This window comes from Hippopotamus amphibius, chromosome 9 (assembly GCF_030028045.1).
Source record: "Hippopotamus amphibius kiboko isolate mHipAmp2 chromosome 9, mHipAmp2.hap2, whole genome shotgun sequence".
NCBI classification, from domain to species: Eukaryota; Metazoa; Chordata; class Mammalia; order Artiodactyla; family Hippopotamidae; genus Hippopotamus; species Hippopotamus amphibius.
The window spans coordinates 56,887,621-56,912,520 of record NC_080194.1 but is presented as its reverse complement, the minus strand read 5'-3'; the positions used below and the strand labels follow the sequence as shown (position 1 = coordinate 56,912,520).

Below are 24,900 nucleotides of genomic sequence, written 5' to 3'. Positions count from 1 at the left end.
ACACGTCGGCTGGAGCTCGGGGCAGTTTCAGCCGCCGATCTCCCGGGCCCCGGGAGGGGCGGCGGGAGGCTGGAGACGGGCTCTAGGGCCCAGCGGCCGGGCGCCGGGCGGGGGTGGAGTGTAGGGTTACAGCGACGAGCCCGGACCACCCTCCCCGGGCCGCGCGCGGGGCGCAGGGAGCGCGGGGAGCGCGGGCGGCGGCGGGAGCGCGCGGGACGCTCTAGGACCCAGAGGCCGCGGGCGGGTTTGGCGCTGGAGGGGAAGCCCCGGCGTGTCTCCGCTTCCCGTGTGAATGGGGCTGACTGTCGGGCGCCGCTTGCCCAGGCTGCCGCACGCCATGCCCAGCGCGCTGCCCGGCGGCCGCCTTCCCCAGCCGCGGCACTGAACGAGCCATGATCGCCTCATGTGGAGGGCAAAGTTGCGCCGGGGAACTTGTGAGTCTGCTGTGAAAGGTAACCAGTCCCCGCCTGGGGTGCAGGGAGGGCGCCTCCGAGTCTCCCGGCGCCGAGGACCCGGCCGATCGACGCTCCCTGCCCCCTGGCGCTCCGGGCCGGGGGCTCGTCTCTGGGGGCCCGGGGCTGAGATCGGCCCGGCTCCGGAGCTACTTGGGCAGCCTTTTCGGCGCCCGGGGCCAGGAGTGCCCGCCACCGGAATCTTGATCGCCCTTACACAGATTGTTAAAAAAAAAAAAAAAAATCAGAACTCCGTTCCCGCGCCACTCTGCAGGCCCCGGAGCCGGCGGGCCGGGTCGTGGCGCCGCGCCGCCCCGCGCCCCCTCGAATACCGGGAGTCGTTTGGCCGTCGCGGCCCGGGACCGGGGGTGCAGGCGCGGCCCCGCCGCGGCGCTGGCCTTTCCGGGGGGCGGGGGCGCTGCCATATGGCCACACTCCTGCGACGCGCCCGCGCGCGGGTCCCCGGCGGCCGGGGGAGGCGGCGGAAGGGGTGGCGGGTGGCCGCTTCCCTGCGCGCGAGACAAAGGCTCGCACGCTGGTGCGCCGACGGGCCGGACCCTTCCTGCCGCCCCGGAGTCTCGGCCCTGGCGGTGGGGGGCGGCGAAGGGGTCGCGCTTGTGGACTCCCAGCCTCGGATCGCGTCCTCTGATGGTTCCTTCTTTGTTCTCCCCGGACGGAATTCTTTGACAGAAACTGGGGAGTTAGATCCAGCTCTCCCTTGCTGTTAGCGTTGCTTCCAAAGAAACTGGTTTCAGGGGAAAAAACATTAAACTTTCCAAGTGGAACTGGCTTTTCTTGGAATGGGACTTTAGTGGCAGGAGGGAGGTGGGCACCTCGGTCGATGACAGCTGGGCAAAGCGGGACCCCGCGTTGGGGCAGGGGCCGGACGTGCCCCATGGGCAGCCGGGCTGGAGGACCGGGCGCCGGAACCGACAAGCGCTGGCGCGCACCCACCTCCAGGGCCTCCGCCGCGGCGACCTTTCCAAATTTTCCCCTGAGCTAGAGCCCAGGCTGAGAATCCGGCTGCCCGCCCGCAGCTCCCGCGCCTCACCACGCCCTACTCTCTAGTGTCTTGATTGCTGGCTCGAGAGACCCTCCCTTTCCATTTTTGTTCGAAGGGTTTTTGCTTCTTTGGCTTCGGCGTTGGCTTACTGTCCCCGAGTGGCACATGCTTTGGAAAGTGGCCGGCTAGTGTGTGGATCACCTGAACTGGGGCTTCAGTAAACGTGGCCCTGATAATGGGTCTTGAAGCCTTTGCAGCTGGGACCGAACATTTTCGCCCTCAGTCCCTCAGTTCCTTTGCCCTGTCCTGATACAGTGTGGACTTGGTTGCCGGTTTTCCTCTTCTGAAGCATGTTAGTTAGGAGAATCGAGTTTTTGCACGGTTTATAAAGTCCTTGGTGGTGCAGGAAGTAGTGGGTTATGAGAGCCATTTATGATTTCGGAAGATGCTTTGGACTACCCCAAACAATAATGTTACTTGCTATAAGCAAATACAACCAGAATAGAGGGATTATTAATAGCTACTATTCCAAAAAATTTCCTTCCTTTTCGGGAAGTGAAAAGCCTGGGCTTGAAATGTTGAACAGTCATTTCTCTCTCTGCTTCCAAAATTGGCCAGTGTGTCCCTGCCAAACTGACTAAGATTTCCCCTGGCGGCCCACCACTCCTGGTCCCGGCAGTTCTCCGTGGACGTCCCACCGAGGTTAAGGATTGGGGTCTTTCTAGATTGCAAGTTCTTGAAGCATCTAGACCAGTGTGACATTTGTCTCCCAGGACGGTGCTCTGATCATCGTAGTGCATCTACAGTAATGCTTTTTATGGAAGCAGTGTGGGCACAATACGTAATACACTTTGAACCGTTCTGCAGAGGAGCAAAGGGTTGGAAACCACTGATTTGACCAGAATAAAAAGCAGTAGGGCATAGAGTAGCAGGCTTTACAGCTGCCTACCTCTACTCTCCCTGGTGGGGTGTGTGGGGATGTTTAGTTTCTGGATGGGTATACTTTGCTTTTGTGAGATACATTTTTCAAGATAAATGAGGAAACCCTTTTGAACTGTGCAAGTGGACAGGAGGAGAGAAGGTGCTCTTAAATCCACTACCGTCTACCTTCTTTTTATTTTTATTTTTTAAATTAAGAAAATTTTTTTAAAATTTATTTAGCTGCAGCCTGCAGGATTTTTTAGTTGCTGCATGGGGGAAATCTTTTAGTTGCTCCCTAAGGGATCTAGTGCCCTGACCAGGGATTGAACCTGGGCCTGGTGTTTGGGGGACCCAGTGTCTTAACCACTGGACCATGAGGGAAATCCCCTCTCTTGTTTTTAAAATGCACTCACTTCTTGGTCTTTTGGTTCTGCGCAGATGGTGGAGGGTGAAGAATACTAATGTATGGAAGGGCATGTGGAGATCAAAGCATTTAAAAATACATCTTTTCATGGAAGCAAATGGAGGACTTTCAGTTTAAATGAGATTTTAAAGTGCTGTCCTTAAGAAAAACACAGAAATGCAGAAATGTGAGTGATTTTATGGGAAGGCACTCTGCTGATTAGACTTGAGAGTGTCTGCCCTTGGCCAGTTGGCCAGTTCATCTGGAGGCTTCTGTGGATAGAGCTCTGCTTTTTTTTTTTTTTTTTTTTTGATGTCTACCCCGTGGAGAAGTGTAGACCCAGGGCCTGGGGGAACGATAGCTGAACTAACTGAAATTAGATGGCAGTCTTGCTGGTGAGAGTTCTGTTGAAAAGCACAGCCCCTAGGTACCAGTGCTGTATTTCTTCATAGTAGTTTGTGAAAGTGCTTTGAAAATGATAAAGAACTGTATAACATAAAGCTTTTTAAAGAAAAAAAAAAGTAACGAATGACTTAGGAAACAAGGGAATTGCTAGTGAAAATTGTAAAAAATCTGATTTTCCAGGCCAATAAATTAAAAAGGCAGTAACTTTGTAAGACCCATTAGTAGTCCTGATAAGCAGAATTCCCCCAGAATAGCATCCTTTCCTCTTCCAAGTAGCTGTCTGCATTTTAAATGCATATGGAAGCTTAGATCAGGAAATTCTCTAGTGTTTTGAATAATTTTTCTTCTCCTATTCTTTCATTAATTTTGGTATATTCTTATGTCCCAGAATTCACTAGGCAATAGAATACTTGAAAAGCAAGGGGTAACTTGGAGGTCAAGTAAGAGGACATTTAATTATAAGGTTTTTTGGAAATAGTCTGAGGTTGTTGAGGTTTTTATTTGTTTGCTTAGCAATTTTAAAAAAAATTTTTTTATTTTGTTGGTTTGTTTTGTCTTGCAGGGAAGGCAAATTTTACATCTTGGCCATTGTGGGTAGATCTGTACACTACATTTTCTGGAAGGGAGCCACGCCTGGGCTTGTGTGTTGGCACCACTCTGAGTTCTTCTCTAACTTGTGAGGCCCTTGGCCTCCATCCTTGTGAAATCTTAGGGTTTATTCATTCCAGGCTCTTAGGACCAGACTCTGGGACTGCCAAAGTGGCTCACGCATCAGGCATTTTTCATCCCTTTATTGAGGAGATCAGGGCGTGGCTCTAATGTGTTAGGAAATGTATCCCTGTTAAGCCTCTGGAGAATTGAGTTTAACCTTAAAAAGAAATAAAGTCACATGGTCCTACTGTGTATATTTAAATCTGTGTCTGGGACTTCACTGGCCAGTAGTGCAGCTGTGTGTACCTCTTTTTTTGATTGTTTTGTTTTTAAGTAAAATGCCTGTAGTTCACTTGTTTGTTTAACTTTGAGTTTTGAAATGATTATAGCTTTATGGGAAGTTGCAAAAATAGTAGAGAGGTCCCAAGTACTCTTTCCCCAGTTTCCCCCATTGGTAACATCTCTCATAACCAGAGTACAACAGCAGAAACAGGAAATGGACGTTCGTAGAATTCAGACCGTATTCAGATTTCACCAGTTTTACGTGCAGACACTTGGGTTTGCATGTGTATCCTCCTGTGCTGTTTTTTTCACGTGTGGATTCCTGTAGCTACCACCACAGTCAAGATACAGAGCTATTCTGTCACCTCAGAGCTCTCCTTTGTGTCACCCCTTCGTAGTCACACCTCACTTAGCCACACCCTATCTCTTAACCCTGGTAACCGCTCATCAGTTCTCCATCTCTAACTTTGAGAATGTTACATACATACCATTAGGTAGTATGTGATCTTCTGAGATCAGGTTTTCCCACTCAGCATAATACCCTTGAGATCCACCCAAACTGTTGCATTATCACTAGTTTGTTGCTTTTCATTGCTGAATAGTCTTCCCTGGTGTGGATATACCACAATTTGTTTAAGCATTTATCCACTGAAAGACACCTGGGTTGTTTTCAGTTTTTGGCTCTTAAAGTTGCTATGAACATTCATGTACAGGTTTTGGTGAGGACAGTGTTACTCTGGAACAAATGCCTAGGGTTATGATTGCTGGGTTTTGTATGGTAAGTGTATGTTTAGTTTTTTAAGAAATTGTCAAACTTTTCCAGAGCGGTTGTACCATTTTACATTCCCACCGGCAATGGGTGAGAGATGCAGTTTCTCTGCATCTTCACCAGCGTTTGTTTATTATTTTAGCTGTCCCAATAAATGTTCTAGTCTCATCATGGTTTTAATTTGCATTTCCTAGTGGCTAATGATGTTGGACATCTTTTCATGTGCTTATTTGCCATCTGTATATCCTCTGTGGTGAAATGTCTGCTCCTGTCTTGCCATGCTCTAACTGGATTATTATTTTTTTTTTTTGTCTTTGAGCTTTGAGAATTCTTTGTGTATTCCAGATATGAGTCCTTTGTCAGTTATTTGACCTGCATATTTTTTTCCAGTATGTAACCTGTCTTTTCATTTGCAGGAAAAAAATTTTAATTTTGCAAATGTCCAATTTATTGATATTTTTTTCCGTTTATGGATTGTGCTTTTGGTGTCACATCTAAGAACATTTTGCCTCGTAATTCTCCCAAAGATTTTCTATTTTTTTTAAAGTTTCATAGATTTACATTTTATATTCAAACTGTAGGTCACTTTTATCCTCTTGAGAATGTGTATGGGGACTTCCCTGGTGGTCCAGTGGTTAAGAATAGAATCTGCCTTCCAATGCAGGGAATGTGGGTTTGATCCCGGGTCAGGGAACTAAGATCAGAGCAACTACGCCCACACACCACAGCTGGAGAGAAGCCCAGCACCTCAACGAAAGATCCCATGTTCCGCAACTAAGACCCGCCACAGCCAAATAAATAATAAATAAATAAATATAAAAAGCAAAAACAAACAAAAAAAGAATGTGTATGTCTTGCTCTCCATCTTATAAACCATCTCTTGGGTGTTGATTATGTATTTAGTGCTCTGGAAGCACATGGGTGAATCAGGGATAGTTCCCACTCTCCAGAGCTCCCTATTGGTGGGATGGTGTGTAGACATTCTCAGGTGTTAATATTATAATAGGGCAGAGCGTGATGTATGTGGGAGCACAGAGAAGAAACAGCAACAGGGAGTTTTTGCTCTGATCAGGTGGTCAGGGAAGGCTTCCCTGGGCATGTTGCCCAAGCATGGTGGGAAGAAAATGGGTTCTTGCCTTTGATCTAGTTTTTGGATATTTTACTGGTGTGAATTCTTCAGTGTGGGTTACCCTGTTTCTTGAGCACAGGCTGAAGGACTTTGGGTAAACTGAGTGCTTGAGGACTTTTTTGAATAGCACGTGGCATAATAGATTAAAAAAAAAAGAAAATGCAGTACTTAAAACTGAATAAGATAGAGTATGAGTAAGCATGAATAGATTTAAGGTTAGAATATGTGTCAGAATGAAAAAGGCAGTGGTATTTTGGATTGTTTAGGGTCAGCTAGACCTAGTTTGCTTCCTGGCCCTGGCACCTCCTTGCTGTGTGATCTCAGGGAGCATGACCTGTGCAACCTCATGGAGACGGTGGAGACAGTAATAGATCTTACCTGGTGGAGCTGCGTGCAGGTGAGATGAAATGATGCATATATAATACTTAGCTCAGTGCTGGGCACATTCAAAGCATTCAGTAAATGCCTATTATTATTATTATTATTATTATTATTAAAGTAGCAGAGAGATAATGGTTTTATAATGTTATGTGTATTCCCATATATCTTTTTCTCTGGGAAACTGGAATCCCAGTTCTTACTTATAGAAGCTTACTTTTTCACACTTGGGAAAACTATGTTGTATACCAAATACTATTAATTTATTTAAAATTTTATTTCCTTGTAGTTGATTTACAATGCTGTGTTAATTTCTACTGTACAGCAGAGTGATTCAGTTATACATATATATATATTCTTTTTCATATCCTTTTCCACTATGGTTTTTTACAGGATATTGACTATAGTTCCCTGTGCTACATAGTAGGACCTTGTTGTTTACAAATATTATTTATTGATTGGAAGGTTAGAAGCTAGGCTACTCTATTCACAATCTGGTGCTCCCTATAGAGTATGCCTTTTCCCTATTAGACAAGATTTTCTGAGTAAAGAACAATTTCCTCTCTGCCCTGACCACAGGAGGTGGTAGGAGGTGTATGCTGTCCTGAGCTAGTTCAGAGTTTATGGTCCTTATTACCCGAGGTACGGTAAGCCAGGGCTGATGTCACCAGGACATGTCCCAAACTTCACTACCAGCAGCTCTCCTTCCTCTCCCTTGATGACCACGTTGTTTATTTTTCAGAGGAAATGGACTGGCCCTTAGATGTACAGTTGTAGAGAGTGGTTCTCAAACGTGGGTGGCCACCAGAATCAAGAGGGCTTTAAAGCCAGACTGCCGGGTCCCACCCCCAGACTTTCTGTTTCAGCAGGTCTTGGATGGGGCCTAAGAATTTGCATTCCTTTTTTTTAAAAATTATTATTATTTTTGTCTGCGTTGGGTCTTCGTTGCTGTGTGCAGGCTTTCTCTAGTTGCAGCGAGCAGGGGCTGCTCTTCATTGTGGTGCGCAAGCTTCCCAGTGCGGTGGCTTCTCTTGTTGTGGAGCATGGGCTCTAGGCCCTCCAGCTTCAGTAGTTGCAGGACTCTGGCTCAGTAGTTGCGGCACACGGGCCCTAGAGCGCAGGCTCAGTCGTTGTGGTGCACTGGCTTAGTTGCTCCACGGCATATGGGATCTTCCTGGATGGATTCTTAACCACTGCGCTCCCAGGAAAGTCCCAGAATTTGCATTTCTCATGAGTTTCCAGGTGATACAGTAGCTGCTGGTTCGGGGACCACACTTTGAGAATTACTATTTTAGAGCATAGGCCCCTGTAAATTAGACCTGACTGAGGTACTTTACTCTTTGGAACTGAGTCTGTTGGTGTTTAATGGTTGCTATTGATATAGATTTGATTTCTGAGGTTCCTAGTTGATGTACATGACTGTATCCTTTCCTCTAATCCCTATTCCATGCCTTCCCCCTTCCCCATTCTGATTTTTCCTTTTCTCGGATGTGTTTTGACCTCTCACTCCTTGGAAGACATGCCAGGTTAGGGTACATGGTGACCATATACCAGCCATATTGCCTTGGCTAATTCACTTAACTTCTATAAAATCTGCTTACTGATGTTTATAGCCTAAGGTTATGGTGAAGCTTACATGAGATGATGCATGTGAAAGGGTTGCAAAAGAGGTAAAGCATGGTGCAAAACTCGTTTTTTATTATTTTGAGCGTCCTTGATTTCCCTTTGGAAGAGTATCCTTGGATTTGGGGTGGACTGCCTCTCCTGATGCCGAGTTCCACTGCTGCTGGGGTTACTTGGTAAAGATTGCTTAGAAATCTGCAGGGACTGCCCAGGTGGCACAGCAATTAAGACTCCCCGCTCCCAATGCAGGGGTCCGGGGTTCAATCCCTGGTCAGGGAACTAGATCCCACATGCATGCCGCAACTAAGAGTTTGCATGCTACACCTAAGGATCAGGTGAGCCACAATAAGGAGCTGGTGAGACGCAACTAAGGAGCCTGCCGGCTGCAACTAAGACCAGGCGCAACCAAATAAATAAATAAATAATTAAAAAAAGAAAAGAAAAGAAATCTGCAGGGACGTTTTGGAGATGTTTCCTGCAGTGGACCGGCAATTGGGCTAGGGTCTCTGAGGGCCTTCCAAGGTGCCATGTTTTGGAGGCACATTGATATATAGTTGTAATGACCAGAGAAGAGCTCAAGGCTGGAAAAAAGCTTGAGCAGATGTCACACTGTTAAAAGAGTCCACTTCTTCTCAGTGGAGAATTAGAATTCCGTGATTTTTTTTCTTTGCAGCTTAATATGGCCCCCAGATTTTTTTTTTTTCTATTTTTTTTTTAAGTTCTAAATCTACGCCATCCGTGGTAACCACTAGCCACCTGTGGCCATGTAAATTATTGAAAACTAAATGAAACTAAACATTCAGGTCCTCAGTCATACTGGCCACGATTCAAGTACCTAACAGTCATTTTCATCATCACAGCAAGTTCCACTGGCCACTGCTAGTCTAGAGGGATACGAGCCCTGTTTGTCTGAAGGTAGCATCATGGGGCTTCATATCGTGGTACTGGGGCACATTTTTGTGTGAGATGTACCACTCATCCCTTGGAAGTCTGGTGTGAACTGATGGGAAGAAAATATGACAGAGATGCTTCCCTGTCAGCTTGAACCTCACGTTGCCACCTGGCGTTTTGGAGGCTTATTTCATTTGGAAGGTGGGTCAGCAAGGCATCTGGGCTTACCATCCTGGAGCTTACCGAGTTGGGGGGCGGGGTCTACTTTCCTAGGGATATTCGAGGCTTTGTTTCAGTTCGTGGGATTCTCCCAGGAATCTGGTCCTTGAGAGAAACAAATGGAAATGTTAGGCTGGATTTAGCGCTGAGACGCCCTTCTCCTGGGGAGGATCTAGAGCCGGACTGGACTCCTCCACCCGGGGTTGGCTGCACTGTTGAGCCAGCCTTCGTCAGGGGGAGGCAGGGGGCTCGCTCATCTGGTTTGTGGCGCCAGTTTGGACTTGCTCGGATGCCATCCTGCACTGCGTCATCCTCACTGCTGGCCTCCTTTGAAGGTGTTCTGTAAAGTGTCGGTTCCTTTCCTTACTCACCCGCATCCGTCCAGTCGGTCACCAGCTCCTCCCGGTTGACCCTCAGGCCGCTTCTTGCATACGGCCCCTTCCTTCACGCGTCTCCACAACCCAACCGGCTGGTCTCCTGGTTACCTCGCCTTGTGGGAGCCACGTGACAGGTGTCCCCACTTTGCTGTCTTACACCTCTTCTGATGAACTCTGTCCTCCCTCCCTCCCTCCCTCCACCCCTCTCAGGACAGGCCCAGCAAGACAAGGATGACAGATGTTCTGTCTTCCAGGTTCACCCTGCTTCCTCAGTGTGAGGTGGGGCCCCGCACACACCCCGTGGCCCTGGGCTGGGGAGGAAGGAGGCATCTCCCTTCCAGCCGCTGCTTCTCAACTGGAAGGGCTGTTCGGGGTGGTATGGCCCAGGAATGGAACCCCCCATTCCTGGAGCAGGTGTGAGGCAGGCCTTTCCCTTCCTGACGTGAGCTGTGCTCTGCAGGGCTCTGAGAACCAGCTTTCTTGTGAGTGAGGCTTTCTATCTGGCAAGTCTGGGGAAAGGAGAGAATGTAGAATTCTCTAGTAAGGCCCTGTTTCCTGAGGGGCAGGTCCCTAAAATCACTGCAACTAGGTTGCTCATCCTGGTGATGTGGGAAAAGGTTGAAAGATGTGAGCACAATTTGTTCATTCATAAGAACTCTGTCATTTATAATCAATCCGCATTTTAGGGATGTTAGGTTTGTTTTCAGTATTTAATATTACAGGCAGTACTTTAATAAATAGCCTTGTACATACTTCTTTGCAAATGTACTAATATATATCTACTATAAATTCATAGAATGATAACCATAGTATAAGTACATTTTGAATTTTAATAAATATTGCCAATTTGCCTTCCAGAGAGTCTATTTTTTCCCATAAATTCTCCCCAATTCAATTTTGTTAAAATTTTACCATCTGATAGACAAAGGACTTGTATTTTTAATTTTTATTTATTTATCATGAGTGATACTTAGCATCGTTTTACACGTTTATAAACTATGTGTATCTGTTTTCCTGAGAACTTTCTATATATGTTAAACTTTTGCTTATTGATTTATAAGATGTCCTTATACATTAATTGTCAAAAAAACAAAAGATGTGAAGGCGGACAAGAGGGCGTGTCTGGGATCTTTTTTGAGGAATGGGGCAAAGAGGAGGAAGAATAGAAAGACTAGGAAATGTGCTTTTTCAGATTTGTGGAATCTCGTGGATGCAGTGGACATTCTGCACAGCGTTAAGCTCACTGCAGAACACACGTGACTCCACTCTAGTTTCTGAAAAGAGAAATGGTCTAATGTTCCTTAATCTAGAAGAGTAAAAGAAAATGTCTTCTGAAATCACAGTAGGCTTAAATGAAGGCACCTGGGAAAGTACCGTAACCAGCAGCACAAAACCATTTACACAAATGTTGACGATAAGGGGGTTGTGATGTAAGAAGCTGGAGATTTGTTAAAGAACAGAATCTTGTGAGACTCACCCTTCCCGTGGTAGTGACTGGCCTGGTAGGTCCAAGATGAGTGGCAGCATGAAAAGTGAATAAATTCACTTTAGCTAACTTTTAGATTTGCTCCTGTAAAATATCCACGCAAAAAAAGGAAGAGTGTGTCTAAAAGGTTCTACTCCGAGATAGGGATTATCTTAGTCCTAATTTTAGAGCTAAAATTTACAAAAATTCTGAACTTACTTACCTTCAACTTTCTCCAGAATAAATTCCAGGAATATGGAGTGGAAAAAATGGAAAGAAATACGAATATTTATATTTTAATGGCATTTGTTAAGTGACCAAGATCACACTGTTAGTTTAGGAACATAAAATGGGCTATGTGTATTTCAGCTTGCTCATGAAGGGAACAGATTTTGTAGGATTAAATTTAGTAGTTAGGCAGCAATCACAAATATTCTAGTTGAATTTACTCCGAATTAGTTCCAACTTCTCTTAAGGAAGGTACATTTGGGAGCATAACCTTTCTTATTTAGGGACAGAATATAAATTAGGCAAAAGTTTGGATACTGAAGCTATCACTGCTCAATACAAATCTGTTGATTTACTAACTCTGGACTGTGCAAGTCAATACTGAGGTGGAGAATTTGGTGAGGATAGAGTAAGAGGATATAGTTCCTCCATTTGACACTTGAGGGTCTGTCATGTGCTTGGAACTGAACTCGGTGTGGGGTGTATGTCCTTTGTGCCCATGGAATTTATCTTCTAAAAGGAATGTAATGTTAGAAAACAGAAGGCAAAGGAACTGGTTTATTCCACTCTGAGAAGAGAAGGCCACGGAATGAGTGATAACTGCCTTTCAAGTATTCTGTCTTCCCTGTGCACTGTGTAAGAAGTAATGGGTTGAAATGACAGATATCATGACTTCTAGACTCATGGAAGCCTTGGGAGTTGTCAGGGAGCTTGGGAGGATGTGGAGGACGTAGCTGCAACCAGGGAATTATTAGATGTGTAAGTGTGACTTAGTGTGGTCCTGATGACGGGAGCTGAGTCTGATGGGCCAGTTGTGATGTGTTCATCTATGGAGCTTAAATGGTTAAGACTCCAGAGCTGGAAACCTGGAGTCAGTTCCCACCGGTGCCACTCACTGGCTTTGTCATCTTGGGCAAATTACTTAACCTCTCTGTGAAGCAGTTTCCTCTTATGTTAAATAGGGATAATAGTAACACCTACCTCAAAAGATCATTGTAAGAATTTACATATATTATGTGAGTTAAAATATGTAAAGTGCTAGGAACAATATCCGACACATGAAACGAGCTTTGTGTTAGTTATCACCCATGTTCCATTGCTGTGTAACAAATTGCCTCAAATCCTACTGGCTTCAAACACTCATTTATTCTGCTTCCAGATTCTGTGGGTCTGGACTTCAGGCAGGGCCTAGTGGAGACGGTTTGTTTCTGCTCCACTGTGCTGGGAAGAGGCTGGGGGTGACTGGATGGTTTGGGATTGGATCATCTGGAGGCTCCTTCATTCACATGTCTGGCGCTAGGGCTGGGATGCTCTTGAAGGCTAGGTCTGCAGACTGGAGCTCCTGCAAGGGGCCTTTCCTCATGGCATCAGGCTACTGAGAATTCTTATGTAGTGGCTCAGGGCTCCAGATGTGAGTATCCCAGAAAACAAGATAGAAACTGCTCTGCCTTTTATGATCTGATCTTGGAAGTCACCTAGACTCACTTCTGTCATTCTTTATTGGTCATTGGACTTAAAGGCTTGCCTAAATCCAAGGGAGGGGGAGCTCACCTTTCTACAGGAGTGTCAAGGAATTTGCAGACGTGGATTAAACTGCTTAAGTCATCATGATAATCATGCCATCAATATTAAGATAAAGTATTAAGAGTTGAGCATACAGTAAATCCTCAGCATTTGGACTACCTACAGAATGCATTGTTCTGAAGATGTGAATTTTCTGTGTAATTAAAGGTAAATATTTTTGATGGCAGTTTTTCTGCAAGATTGATCCCCACCCTGACTCCGCCCCTCCACTCCCTCACCTCTTGTGTACCTTTTTCTTGATGGTTCGGGATCATCATTATAAACATCAATTAATGTGATGTGTTGTTTGAATTGAGGGTGGGGGGGAGAGGGGTATATAGATAATACAAATATTTCCTGACAGTGACTGTCATTTTTTAAATATAAGCACCACAGTTATCTTCTAAGAGGATGCTTTTCTATCCATAGTTGAAATAAGATAGTAACAAAATAGGTAGTAACGGAAGGTACAAAATGATGATAGCGTTAGCGTAAAAATTCACTTCTGTGTTCTGTGTGCAAGAGGTACTGGGTGATACACTTGAAAGCCCTACGCTGATGACGTTTCCCATTTCTTAAAGATTTGGACTATGAGAGCCCTGGACATTTGCCAGATGGAAGTTGATCAGCATCCACAGAACAGACCAGAGTCATCTGAGCAGTTCAGTGATAGAATATGCTCTGGATTGAGTTCTGAAAAAGTCCTCTTGTTTAAAAGAGTGTTGGAATCGGAAGACTTCTTTTTATTGGCTGTATCTAGCCTTCTAATGTCCTTTAACTTGCAGCCTTAAAGACCTCCATGGCTCTTTTCCACTAGGAACTGCTGTTAGAGGAATCATCCAAAGACAGCTCAGAGCTGTCACATAAGTCAGCTGAGTTTTGTGAGTCTGATAGGGTTGGCTAAATCAGTATTGTCCTGCTCTTTTTTTTTTTTTGCTTTTCAAAATTTTCTTTTCCTTTTTCCTGCCCTCCCCCTTTAAAAAATCATAATCATATTTTATGTCATAATTTAAAAATCATAATCCTTGGTTTGTGATGCGCTGTCATTTTTGGTCTCCCTGGAGAAAGTGACAGCCAGTCTGAGAACTAGAAGTGGATGGGAACAGCGCAGGTCTTAGATCTGAAGAATGCCATTTGTTGAAAAGGAACATGGAGCCCTGGAGGACAGTCAGGAAGCTCAGGTGGCTGGAATCGTGACTGACAAGGACCAGATCAGATTCAGTAGTTTCTCCTAGATGAGGGAGAGGAGCCCTTGGAAAACCACCAGGTGAAGCGTGTGTCAGGGAGTCATATGAGACATGTTCTGTGGTGACAGCACGGGTTATGTCTACATTCATCTGAAAGATTTGGGTGAATTGTTTAATCTGGGAAGACCAGTGGAAAATTAGTGCTAGTCAGGCATCATTGTTTGCAAAACCTGCCTTATTTCATCATGTAGAAGAAGGACTTAGGGATCTATGATCTGTTGTTTGCTCATCCATTTAAGAAGTTAAAAAAAAAAACGCCTCAGACTCTTAATTCTGTTTGTCACCTAGAAATCTCCATTGACTTCCATTCTCATCAATAAAGCCTGAAGTCTACTCACATTGATGACCGTTGTGTTGATTCAGAACTGAGATTCAGATCTCCAGAAATGTTACATTATGTTCTGGTCACATTGATTCAGGCATTTTTTTTTTTTCAGAGAAATTATCATAAATCAGTTTTGAAACCCTTGACTTGGAGGAATTAGTTATCTGTTGCACTGGATATTAGAGAAAATGTTCTAGTGGGTCTTTTTAGTCAGCTGATACATTGTACATCTTGAAGTGAGGTCAGCCACTTTTATTCTTTGATTTTTCATCTTATTGGCCAGTTATAAGACTCACTGTTGGGGATGAAAACAGGCTTTTAGTTGCCACCTACATTATGATCCTGAAGGACTAGGCTTTCAGGATGATAGGTAGTAAAAGGCCAGTTTTTTCCTCTATTGACAGTGAAAGGGATGGACTCACTGCATCAGGTAGAGAGAAGGTGCAGAGAAGAGATTTGGAGTTCACACCTTGACCTCCATCCTGGTATACCACCAGTGGATTGAAAGAGAAGTTATTGAACACAGGTGCCAAGGAAAGGAGAGTGTTTTTTTTTTTTTTTAATTTGTAATTCTCAGTGCAAAGGACAAATCTGCCTCTCCCCTGAACCCGTCCCTCCCCCATCCCCTCTCTCCGTGGCAACCACAAGTCTGTTCTCTATGTCCGTGAGTCTGTTTCTGTTTCGTAAATAAGTTCATTTGTGTCATATTTTAATTCCACATATAAGTGATATCAGGTGGTGTTTGTTTTTCTCTTTCTGATTTACTTCACTTAGTATGATAATCTCTAGGTCCATCCAACAGCCATGATTCTTGTTCCACTTCCCCGTTCTCATAAAAAGAAGCTAAAATGTATTGAGCACTTACTGTGTGCTGAAACACTGCTCAGAGCCCTTGCCCTTGTCTCAGTTAAGCTTTGTAACAGTCCTATGTAGTAGATCCTATTATCCCCATTTCCTGATAAGGTAATGGGCACCAAGAAGTTAACTTATTTGCTCCAGTTCACATAGCTAATCAGTGGTAGAGCCTGGATTCTTACATTGTTTAAGAAGCAGATTTGCCAAAACAGAACAAAAAGCATGGCATATCCTTCCTTTCCATTTAGTGGCTGTTTTCTCCTATGTCGCTTTTATTCTTTAAATCTTTCTAATACTCTGGTCTTTTGGCTTGACAGCAGCAATCTCTTTTCTCTTCAGTCATCATGTCTTAACATCCTTCCCTTTGTCCAAAGATTGCCTGACTTCCTGCTGGGGAAGTTATTACAGTTTCTTTTCTCCCCACCTCCTAATAGTAATCTCATGGAGCCTTTTGGCCAATCAAATATCATTGTTGATTTTTATTTCCTTTTATAAGAATTCCTCCAGGGCAAGAGATGCATTCTTGTGCAGGTGTTTTCTAGAGGGGCTGCTCTCTCTCTTCAGATGCATTTTCTTTAATCAACAGGACTTGCTCATCTGACAGAGTTCAAGCAGCGCTTTGCATCAAAGGGCCTCTGTACGTCTTCTCTGTATGTTTCACCAGCTTCTGGGGGCTGTGAGCATCTTCCTTTGGCTGGGCAGGGAGGTAACTCATTTTCAGTTATGACTGGTTTGCAACCATTTTCATCCTAAAATTCTCCTTAACTTTCACATCTTTTGCTGGAAGAGGAACATAGAGCAGTGTTTCTCAAGGTATGGCTTGTGGAACCCTGGGGGGTTTCCGAGACCTAAAAACTATCTTTGTAATAATACTAAGACATGTACCTTTTTCACTGTATTGATGTTTATCCTGATGGTGGGTAAGAAGACTGCAGGTGGGTCCACGTGAATCAAGGCAGTGGCCCCTGACTATACTAGAAGTCAGGCTTCTTCTCACACAATATAAGAAGTCTGTTTCACTTAAGAATGTTCTTGTTGAAGTGGTACAAATGATCAGTTCTATTAAATCGTCAGTCTCAAGTACATCTATTTAGTGTCTTGTGTGACGAAGTGGGAAGTACACATAACGTGCTTCTGCTGCAAACTGAGCAGGAGCCCTTGTGTGACAAGCACTTGTATTGTGAGCTTAACTGGCAGCTTTTCTCAGTTTCAGTAGAAAGAACAAATGACAAACTATGCTTATTCTGAGTTAGGTGTTTGGTAGCTGTTTTCTCAAAAGTGAATAAAGGTTCACTGTCACGTCAGGAAAATCAGTGGACAGTATTTGTTGCCGATGATAAAACTCAAGCCTTCAAGTGAAAATTAGAATCTTGGAAAACTTGCATTTATCACCGTGAGCTTGACAGCTTCCTGATACATGAAAGACTTTTCTGGTGATTGTGATCTGTGTTGTATTAACAAATGTAGTTTTGTTGTTATTGCTTACTTGAAGTATTTCCATGTGTGTAAGATTCTGCATAGTTCAGTGAATCATTATTTTCTCAGTGACCAGCATATGATGTTAGGAGATCCCGCACTGGTAAGAAAAGTCCCTTCAAAGTAAAAGAGGGACCAAAAGATTTTAACATAATAGAATATAGAGGAATATCCAAGAAAAGGTCATCTGATATGTTTTTTTAATTAATTTATTTTTATTGAAGTATAGTTGATTTATAATGTGTTAGTTTCAGGTGTATAGCAAAGTGATTCAGTTATATATTTTATATATATATATATATATATATATATATATATATATATATATATATTCTTTTTCAGATTCTTTCCCCGTATAGGTTATCACAAAAATTGAATATAGTTCCCTGTGCTATACACTAGATCCTTGTTGTTTACCTATTTTATATATAGTAGTGTGTTTATGTTACTCCCAGTCTCCTAATTTATCTCTCCCCTCCACCTTTCCCCTTTGGCAGCCATAAGTTTGTTTTCTACATCTGTGAGTCTGTTTCTGTTTTGTAAATAAATTCATTTGTATCATCTTTTTTTACATTCCGCATATAAATGATAGCATATGATATTGTCTTTCTCTGTCTGACTTACTTCACTTAGTATAATAATCTCTAAGTCCATCCGTGTTGCTGCAAATGGCATTATTTCATTCTTTTTTATGGCTGAGTAGTATTCCATCATATATATCTATATATACACACACCATGTCTTATTTATCCATTCATCTGTTGATGAACATTTAGGTTGCTTCCATGTGTTGGCTGTTGTAAATAGTGCTGCAATGAACACTGGGTGCACGTATCTTTTCGAATTATGGTTTTCTCCATATGTATGCCCAGGAGTGGGATTGCTAGATCATATGGTAGCTCTATTTTTAGTTTTTTAAGGAACCTCCATACTGTTCTCCATAGTGGCTGTACCAATTTACATTCCTACCAACAGTGCAGGAAGGTTCCCTTTTCTCCACACCCTCTGTAGCATTTTTTATTTGTAGACTTTTTGATGATGGCCATTCTGACTGGTGTGAGGTGATACTTCATTGTAGTTTTGATTTGCATTTCTCTGATAATTAGCGATGTTGAGCATCTTTTCATGTGCCTTTTGGAGAGATGTCTATGATATGGTTTTATAGTTCACATTGCAGCTACTTTTAAGGCATTATCACTTGTTGAGTTTTGGTATAGTTTCAAAGAATAGTCACAAATGTATGAAAAGGGTGTTAAAATACTCCTCCTTCTTCCAACTGCATATTTGAACGAGGCCAGATTTTCGTCTTTTACTTCAACTAAAAATCGTGTACCGATAGATGGACAGCAGAAGCAGATGTGAGAATCCAGCTGTCCTCTATTAAGACAAACATGAAAGAAATTGGCAAAATTATAAAACAGTACCATTCTTCTCACTGTTTTTTTGTTTTAGAAATGAGTGTTCCTAAAAATATTTTATGTAACTTATAATGGGTTTATTGTTTTTAAATGATTAACATATATTTTAATGTTTCTCAGCTTTAATTTCTGGTACAGTACATATGGATAGATATGATCCACAGAAGCAAAAGCTTATTAGGTCCTCAGTCATTTTTGAAAGTGTAAAGGGGCCCTGAAACCAAAAAGTTGGAGCACTTTTTTTTTTTTTTTAGTGGCGGAGACAATAGACTCTGGAGCCAGACCAGCTGGGCTTGAGTCCTGGTTGTGCCATTTGCTAATTGTGTGACTGTCAGGCAAGTTATTCTCAGTGCCTTGGTTTCCTCATTTGAGAAATGAAGGTAATCCTCATAGAGCTGCTAGGAGGATGAAATGAGTTAACGTGAGTTACAGTGCTCTTCCCATAGGAAATTCTCAGCAGTGTTTGGTTACTTCCACTGCCCTCTTTCCAAGGTACTTAGTTGATTTGCCTCCAAGAAATGGTATTTTGCAGCATATTTCCCTCTATTTTATTGTAAACTGGGAGTTCCTTCGGGCGAGGTGGGGGGGTTATAGTGAACTTCATGAATTTAGTGTGTGTGCGTTCTTCTAGACCTAGCTCTCTAGCTCGCGACAGATTCTTTTGAAGGGGTGTGCATGATCGCACACAAGCAGGTGAAAGAGAGGACGGAGGCAGGTGTAGCTTAGTAGATCCAGCGTGTGTGCTCTGAGATGGGCGTGGACTCTACATCTCTGCTTATTGCTGCATGCCGCCATCTACCTGCCTGTGTCACTGCATGTCTGCACCATTGGACATTCCTCTGCTTTATTCGTCTCTCTCCCTCACAAGCCTGTCAGATTTCATCCTCATACCAGGCGCTGTCTTGCCCCGACAGATGCTCAGTGTCACAGATCTTTGTGGCATGAATAAATGAGTAGATATGTGAGTTAATGGGTGATAGTGCATTCTGCCGCGAATCGAATTCACAGACCCGTGACCCTTTGTAACTCACAGGGGTTGTAAAGAACCCAGATACTATCACAGATATCTAAGTGTTTTAAAATATCATTTAAATTCTGTGGCGTGCTCTGGAACAGTTCAAATTGAGTTTGCATCTCAGCCGTAAGGCTTTGAGTTGTGTGACCCAGGGCATGCCATTTGTTTTTGTTTAGGTAAAAAGGAGATAATGAAACCTAATTCTCAGAGATGTGAGGATTATCTGCGATAATATTTGTATCATGTTGTGCTCAATAATGTTACTTTCTATGCCTTCCTTCCCTATAATTAGATAGCTGCTTGTTCTGCATGACTTAGTGGCATAGTTGGCCATGTGATGTCTGAGTTTCAGATTTAGAAGTTTTTATCATATAATATGCAAGGTAGTTTCCCAGGCTTTTCCTCATCATGTTGAATTAGATGTATTTTTTTTTTTTTTTTGTAAATCACTCTCTTATTGTATCATTATTTTAGATGTAGCTGAAATAGTCATATTCTCTTACCAGTCATTCAGGTTAGCAGTTATGAAATACAGGGCAATAAAACTATTGACTTCAAATCTGAATTTATTAAGAAGTAGCAAATTTATGCAAAGGATTCTTTAGAGGAGTCCGTGCAGATTGGTTGGCTGGTTTTAGGAAACGTTGTCTCCTTTCATTGTTCATCGTTGTTTGGATTCATCAAACCTAACATGTTTTGGCTTAAAATGTGATCGATTTACAAAGTTGCAGTTTACCACAACTTTTCAGTTCATGTGTTGTATAAGATCTTAGATGGCAGAGAAGTACAAGTGTCCCAAACCTGACTCTGCATTCAAATCAGCTGTGAAGTGTGGCCAAAAAATTCATTTCTGGTCCACACTTGTGGCGATCTCGATGTTATAGGTCTGACATGGGGGCTCGGAGGTGACATTTTTAAGATGTTCGTTGGGTAACTGACACACCACAGGTTTAATTCATTGTGAAACTGGAGACACCAACATGAAAATAACATGTGGCCAAATGGAAGGATGGGAAAGGTGGCTTCATCAACTGCCTTGCTGTTCTGGTGATTGGCAGGCAGTGTGCTCTTATTACTCTAAGCTTTTATAAGAAATAACACAAATCTGCCTCATATATATTGGCATTTATGCAGGCATATATGGAGGGAAGGAAACTTTCCCAGAGCCTTTCCCCATTATCCACAAGCAAGGGCATTTCATTAAAACTCCTCTAATATTAATATAAGAAATTAGGAAAAGAGGACTTAGAATTTACTATGCATTGCAATCCCACTCCTGGGTATATATCTGAAAAAAAAAATACTAATTCAAAAAGATATATGCACACCAGTGTTCATAGCAGCATTATTTACAATTGCCAAGATATGGAAGCAACCTCAGTGTCCATCAACAGATGAGTGGATAAAGAAGATGTAGTGTATATATATATATACATCCTCACACACACACACACACACACACACACACACGCAGATAATAGAGGGGTTTGGAGAAAACTTTGGGAGGTGATGGATATGTCTCTGACCTTGATGGTGGCGATGGTTTTACGGTGTATCTTATTCCCAAACTCATCGAGTTGTATACATTAAATATGTACAGCTTCTTATGTGTTAATCATACCTTAATAAAGTGGTTTAAAAAAACTTATCTAAAACTAGAAGTCCAGGTACTTCTAGTTTTAGATAAGTTAAACAAATACATCAGCATGGAATCTGAATTATGATATTATGTGCAATGTGAGTCAAGATACTTTATGTAGCCTTTGGATTTGATATTAAAATGCAAATTTAAAAGATGATTTTCCTTTTATTGTGGACACTCTATTGTATACTGCCTGTGACTCTGGGTGGTAGGACTGGGATGATTCCTTTTTTTGTTTTTTTTTTTTAATGGTGCATCAGTGGATACCCTTAGAGGTCTCCTGACTCTGCACCAGCTTGCAGACCTGTGAGGAAGCAGAAGCCAAGGGCTGCATTTAGGGCACAGTCCCAGGGCTCTGGGCCTGCTGCGGGGGTTGAATGGGACGAAAGAGCCCCTTTCTCTAAATGTGAATTTGTGTTCAAGCTACAAAATCCCTATGATGTTGTTACCTCTAACGTGTGCAAATCCCCTGCAGGATTTGGATCATAGCATGCTTGTAATTAACCTGTTTTAGCACTAGATGGCTTTTTTTTTTTTTTTCTTTCTTTCTTTTTTTCCCCACTAGCTTTTACCAAGCCTTGGTCTCCTGAGTAGTTTGAAAGAGACAGCTCGCCTTTGAGTTAAGCTCTGTAGAATTAGGAATATGTTTGTAATTGGTTATTTAAAGATGTATCTTAATTCCATTAATATATATTTACTGAGAACCCATTATGTGCTAGAAATTGCTAGGTACCGTGAACGTATGCATGAGTCATGGGTTCAGTAAGTATGTATTGAGCACCTACTTTGATCTTATTCCTGCTAGAAACTGGAGATACAGAGGTGAATGAGACACGGTCCCTGCTGTTAATCAACTTATAAGTTAATGGTGGGAGAAAAAACTAAAAAAAATTAAATACACAGGCAATTTAATATATTGTGGCATAAATATGCATGAAATGTGATGGGAATACAGGTGAATGGCATATAAATAATTGGGGGAGGAGACACAGATGATTTCTTAGAGGAAGTGGCACTAGAGGAGGGCTTCCAAAGACATCTGGATAGTCAGGGTATATATTTTAGCATTTAGTGTGCACCACAGTAAGAGTTTCCTTGACTCATATAGGGAGAAAGGCCCTCCAATATCCTTTGCACAAAACCTAGAGAAGTACTTGGGGGAACTACAAGTATCTCTCTAGGTTTTGTGCAAAGGATATTTGGGACAGTAGACATGAGTTGCTGTAGTTCAAGGCAGATTGTGCTAAGTCATGTAGTACTTAAGATACAAACAGCGTTGTGTTCTTAGAACAGAGGTCAGAGCAATTTCTTTTGTAAAGCAAGTCTCTGTACCTATCAGAAGTTCTTTTTAAAAACAATTTTATTGAAATAAAGTTGATTTAGGGACTTCCCTGGTGGTCCAGTGGCTAAGACTCTGTGCTCCCAATGCAGGAGGCCTGGATTCCATCCCTGGTCAGGGAACTAGATCCCACATGCATGCTGCAACTAAGAGCCCGCATACCGCAACTAAAAGAGTTCGCATGCCGCAAGGAAGATCCCACGTGCCGCAGCTAGGACACAGCACAGCCAAATAAATAAATAAATAAACATTCAAAAAATAACAGTGAGTGTTGCCTAATAACAAAGTAGCAAGGCCCAGCTCATAAAAAAAAAAAGAAGAAATATAGTTGATTTACAGTGTTGTGTTAGTTGCAGGTATACAGCAAAGTGATTGGTATACATATATGTATAAATATATATATTATTTTTTTACATTCTTTTCCATTATAGATTATTGCAAGATACTGAGTATAGTTCCCTGTGCTATACAGTAGGTCCTTGTTGTTTATCTGTTTTATATATAGTAGTGTGTATATTTTAATCCCAAACTCCTAATTTATCCCTCTCCCCGCTCCCCTCTGGTAACTGTAAGTTTGTTTTCCATGTCTGTGAGTCTATTTCTGTTTTGTAAATAAGTTCATTTGTATAATTTTTTTAGATTCCACATGTAAGCGGTATATGGTATATACGTCTATCAGAAGTTCTTGACTGTATGCAGCGCAAAGTAACTTTGGCTAACTTAAGCAAAAGGAGAGTTCATTGGAAGTACATTCGGCAGCTCACATATTAATGGGAAGCCTCAGACAATGAGCAGGAACCTAGGTGAAGATATGCTGGGAACCCAGGCAGGGCTAGGCTACTTGTCTTGTTATGATGGCGGCCACCATGGACACCGCCGCTGCTCCTGGACTCCTGGGGATACTGTCACCATAGATACTTTATCAGCACCTTTTTGTTTTTGTGTCATTTCCTCAAGATTCAAAGTCTTTGGCTGGAACATCAGCTGACTGGGCCGAGGTCCTCCTAATTGCCAGAACAGGGAGGGGACCTTTTGGCTTCTGTAATGGGAGGTAGACCCAGCCCCCAAGGCTTACACAGTGAGTTCAGGGTTCTACAACACTATTAGTATTTAGTGAGAGGTAATTGCCTATCAGGAATATGATAGGTAGTAGTTGAAAGTTGAACCACCTAATTCTAAATTATTTTCCATTTCTGTGCTGTTATGAAAATAATGTACTAGTGCTTTTATTTATTTTTATTTAAGTATAGTTGATTTACAATGTTGTGTTAGTTTCTGGTGTACAGCAAAGTGATTCATATATATATATATATACACACACACACACACACACACACATACACACACACACATATATCCTTTTCCGTTATGGTCTATTACAGGATATTGAATATAGCTCCCTGTACTGTACAGTAGGACCTTGTTATTTATCCACTTTATATATAGTAGTGTGTATCTGCTAATCCCAAACTCTTAATTTATCACTTCCCCACCCTCTTCACCTTTGATAACCATAAGTTTGTTTTCTATGTCTGTGAGTCTGTTTCTGTTCATTTGTTTCATTTTTTAGATTCCACATATAAGTGGTGTCATATGGTATTTGTCTTTCTCTTTCTGACTTATTTAGTATGCTGATCTCTAGGTCCATCCATATTACTGCAATGGCATTATTTCATTCTTTTTTATGGTGAGTAATATTCCATTGTATATATGTACCACATCTTCTTTATCCATTTGTCTGTTGATGGATATTTAGGTTGCTTCCGTGTTTTGGCTATCGTAAGTCATGCTGCTGTGAAAATTGGGGTTTTCTCTGGACTGGGGTTTTCTCTTTTCAAATCAGAGTTTTCTCCAGCTATATGCCCAGGAATGGGATTGCTGAATCATATGATAACTCTATAGGCTTTTAAAAAGCTCCTTTGAATATTGGATTCTGGGTTTGTAGATACAGCTTTATCCTGCTCCTTACCGATAGCTAAGCGCCAATGAATTCTCCATCACTTAGAGACCAAACACTTTGATGACTCAGTCCCTGTGCATTGCCTTTCCCTTGTCGGGCTCATCTTTTCTCACTAGCATCCTCTCCTCACCCTGAAGTGGATTAACATCCTCCTCCTTTTTTGCAGTTCAGCTCAGGAGTCTCTTTCTCTTTGTCATTTCAGCTCCGAATCACCTCATTCAGTCAACAGGTAGTAAGGAATTACTCCTGAGCCTCCAAAGCTTTGTGTCCCTTTAATAGAGCACTTACTCTGCAGTGAAATTTGGGTAGTTGTGTGCACATGGTCTCCAGTACGGAATCATAATATCCTAAAGCCAAGGACCATCCTACTCCTTTCTTTGTTATTTATAGCTCCCAGCACAGCTGCCCTGTTGAACTCAATTGTTACTTTAAAGGTTAAGCATACATTCTGCATTTTGGTTCACACTGATAATACCTCAGAGATATTTTTAAATAAGCATTACAAAGTTAAACTTCACACAACTTTAGATAAAGTTTTTCATCACAAATTCCACTTTGAAAGAGTCTAAATTAAATAGGTATATTTTACTTGTTTTCTGCAATGGATGGATTGGTCCAGGAATTCGAATTCAAGTTCGATGCCCAGGAAGACCAGTACCCTGTAGAGCCTGGGAATTCTAGAAACCTTCCCCACTCCTTTCCCCTCCCACCCACTTCTTGGGTTTCAGGTAATGGTTCCCTGGGGGAAAGTGAGTGAGAAGGCGTATTCAGGTGTGTGCCTTCAGTTTGGTGTTGGAGATTCCTGTTTCCTTTTAAACTGTGTGCTGCGTGCAGGTGTTCATAGAGGGGGGTGCTGGGACCTGT

The 24,900-nt window shown here is 42.5% G+C and overlaps 1 protein-coding gene across 11 annotated transcripts in view; it reads left to right on the top strand.

Annotated features, from left to right (window-relative positions):
- Window positions 1-24,900, top strand: part of AMOTL1 (angiomotin like 1) — a 159,022-nt gene that overhangs the window by 54,447 nt on the left and 79,675 nt on the right. For 2 of the 11 annotated variants that reach the window (XM_057747808.1, XM_057747806.1), the window contains exon 1: window positions 169-452. The exons of 8 other annotated variants lie outside the window; for them this stretch is intronic. In XM_057747808.1, coding sequence (XP_057603791.1) covers window positions 404-452 — 49 coding nt within the window. In that variant the 5' untranslated portion in view covers window positions 169-403. Of the gene's footprint in view, window positions 1-168; window positions 453-24,900 lie in introns of those variants that run through there. One more of the 11 variants, XM_057747807.1, reaches the window with a different exon arrangement.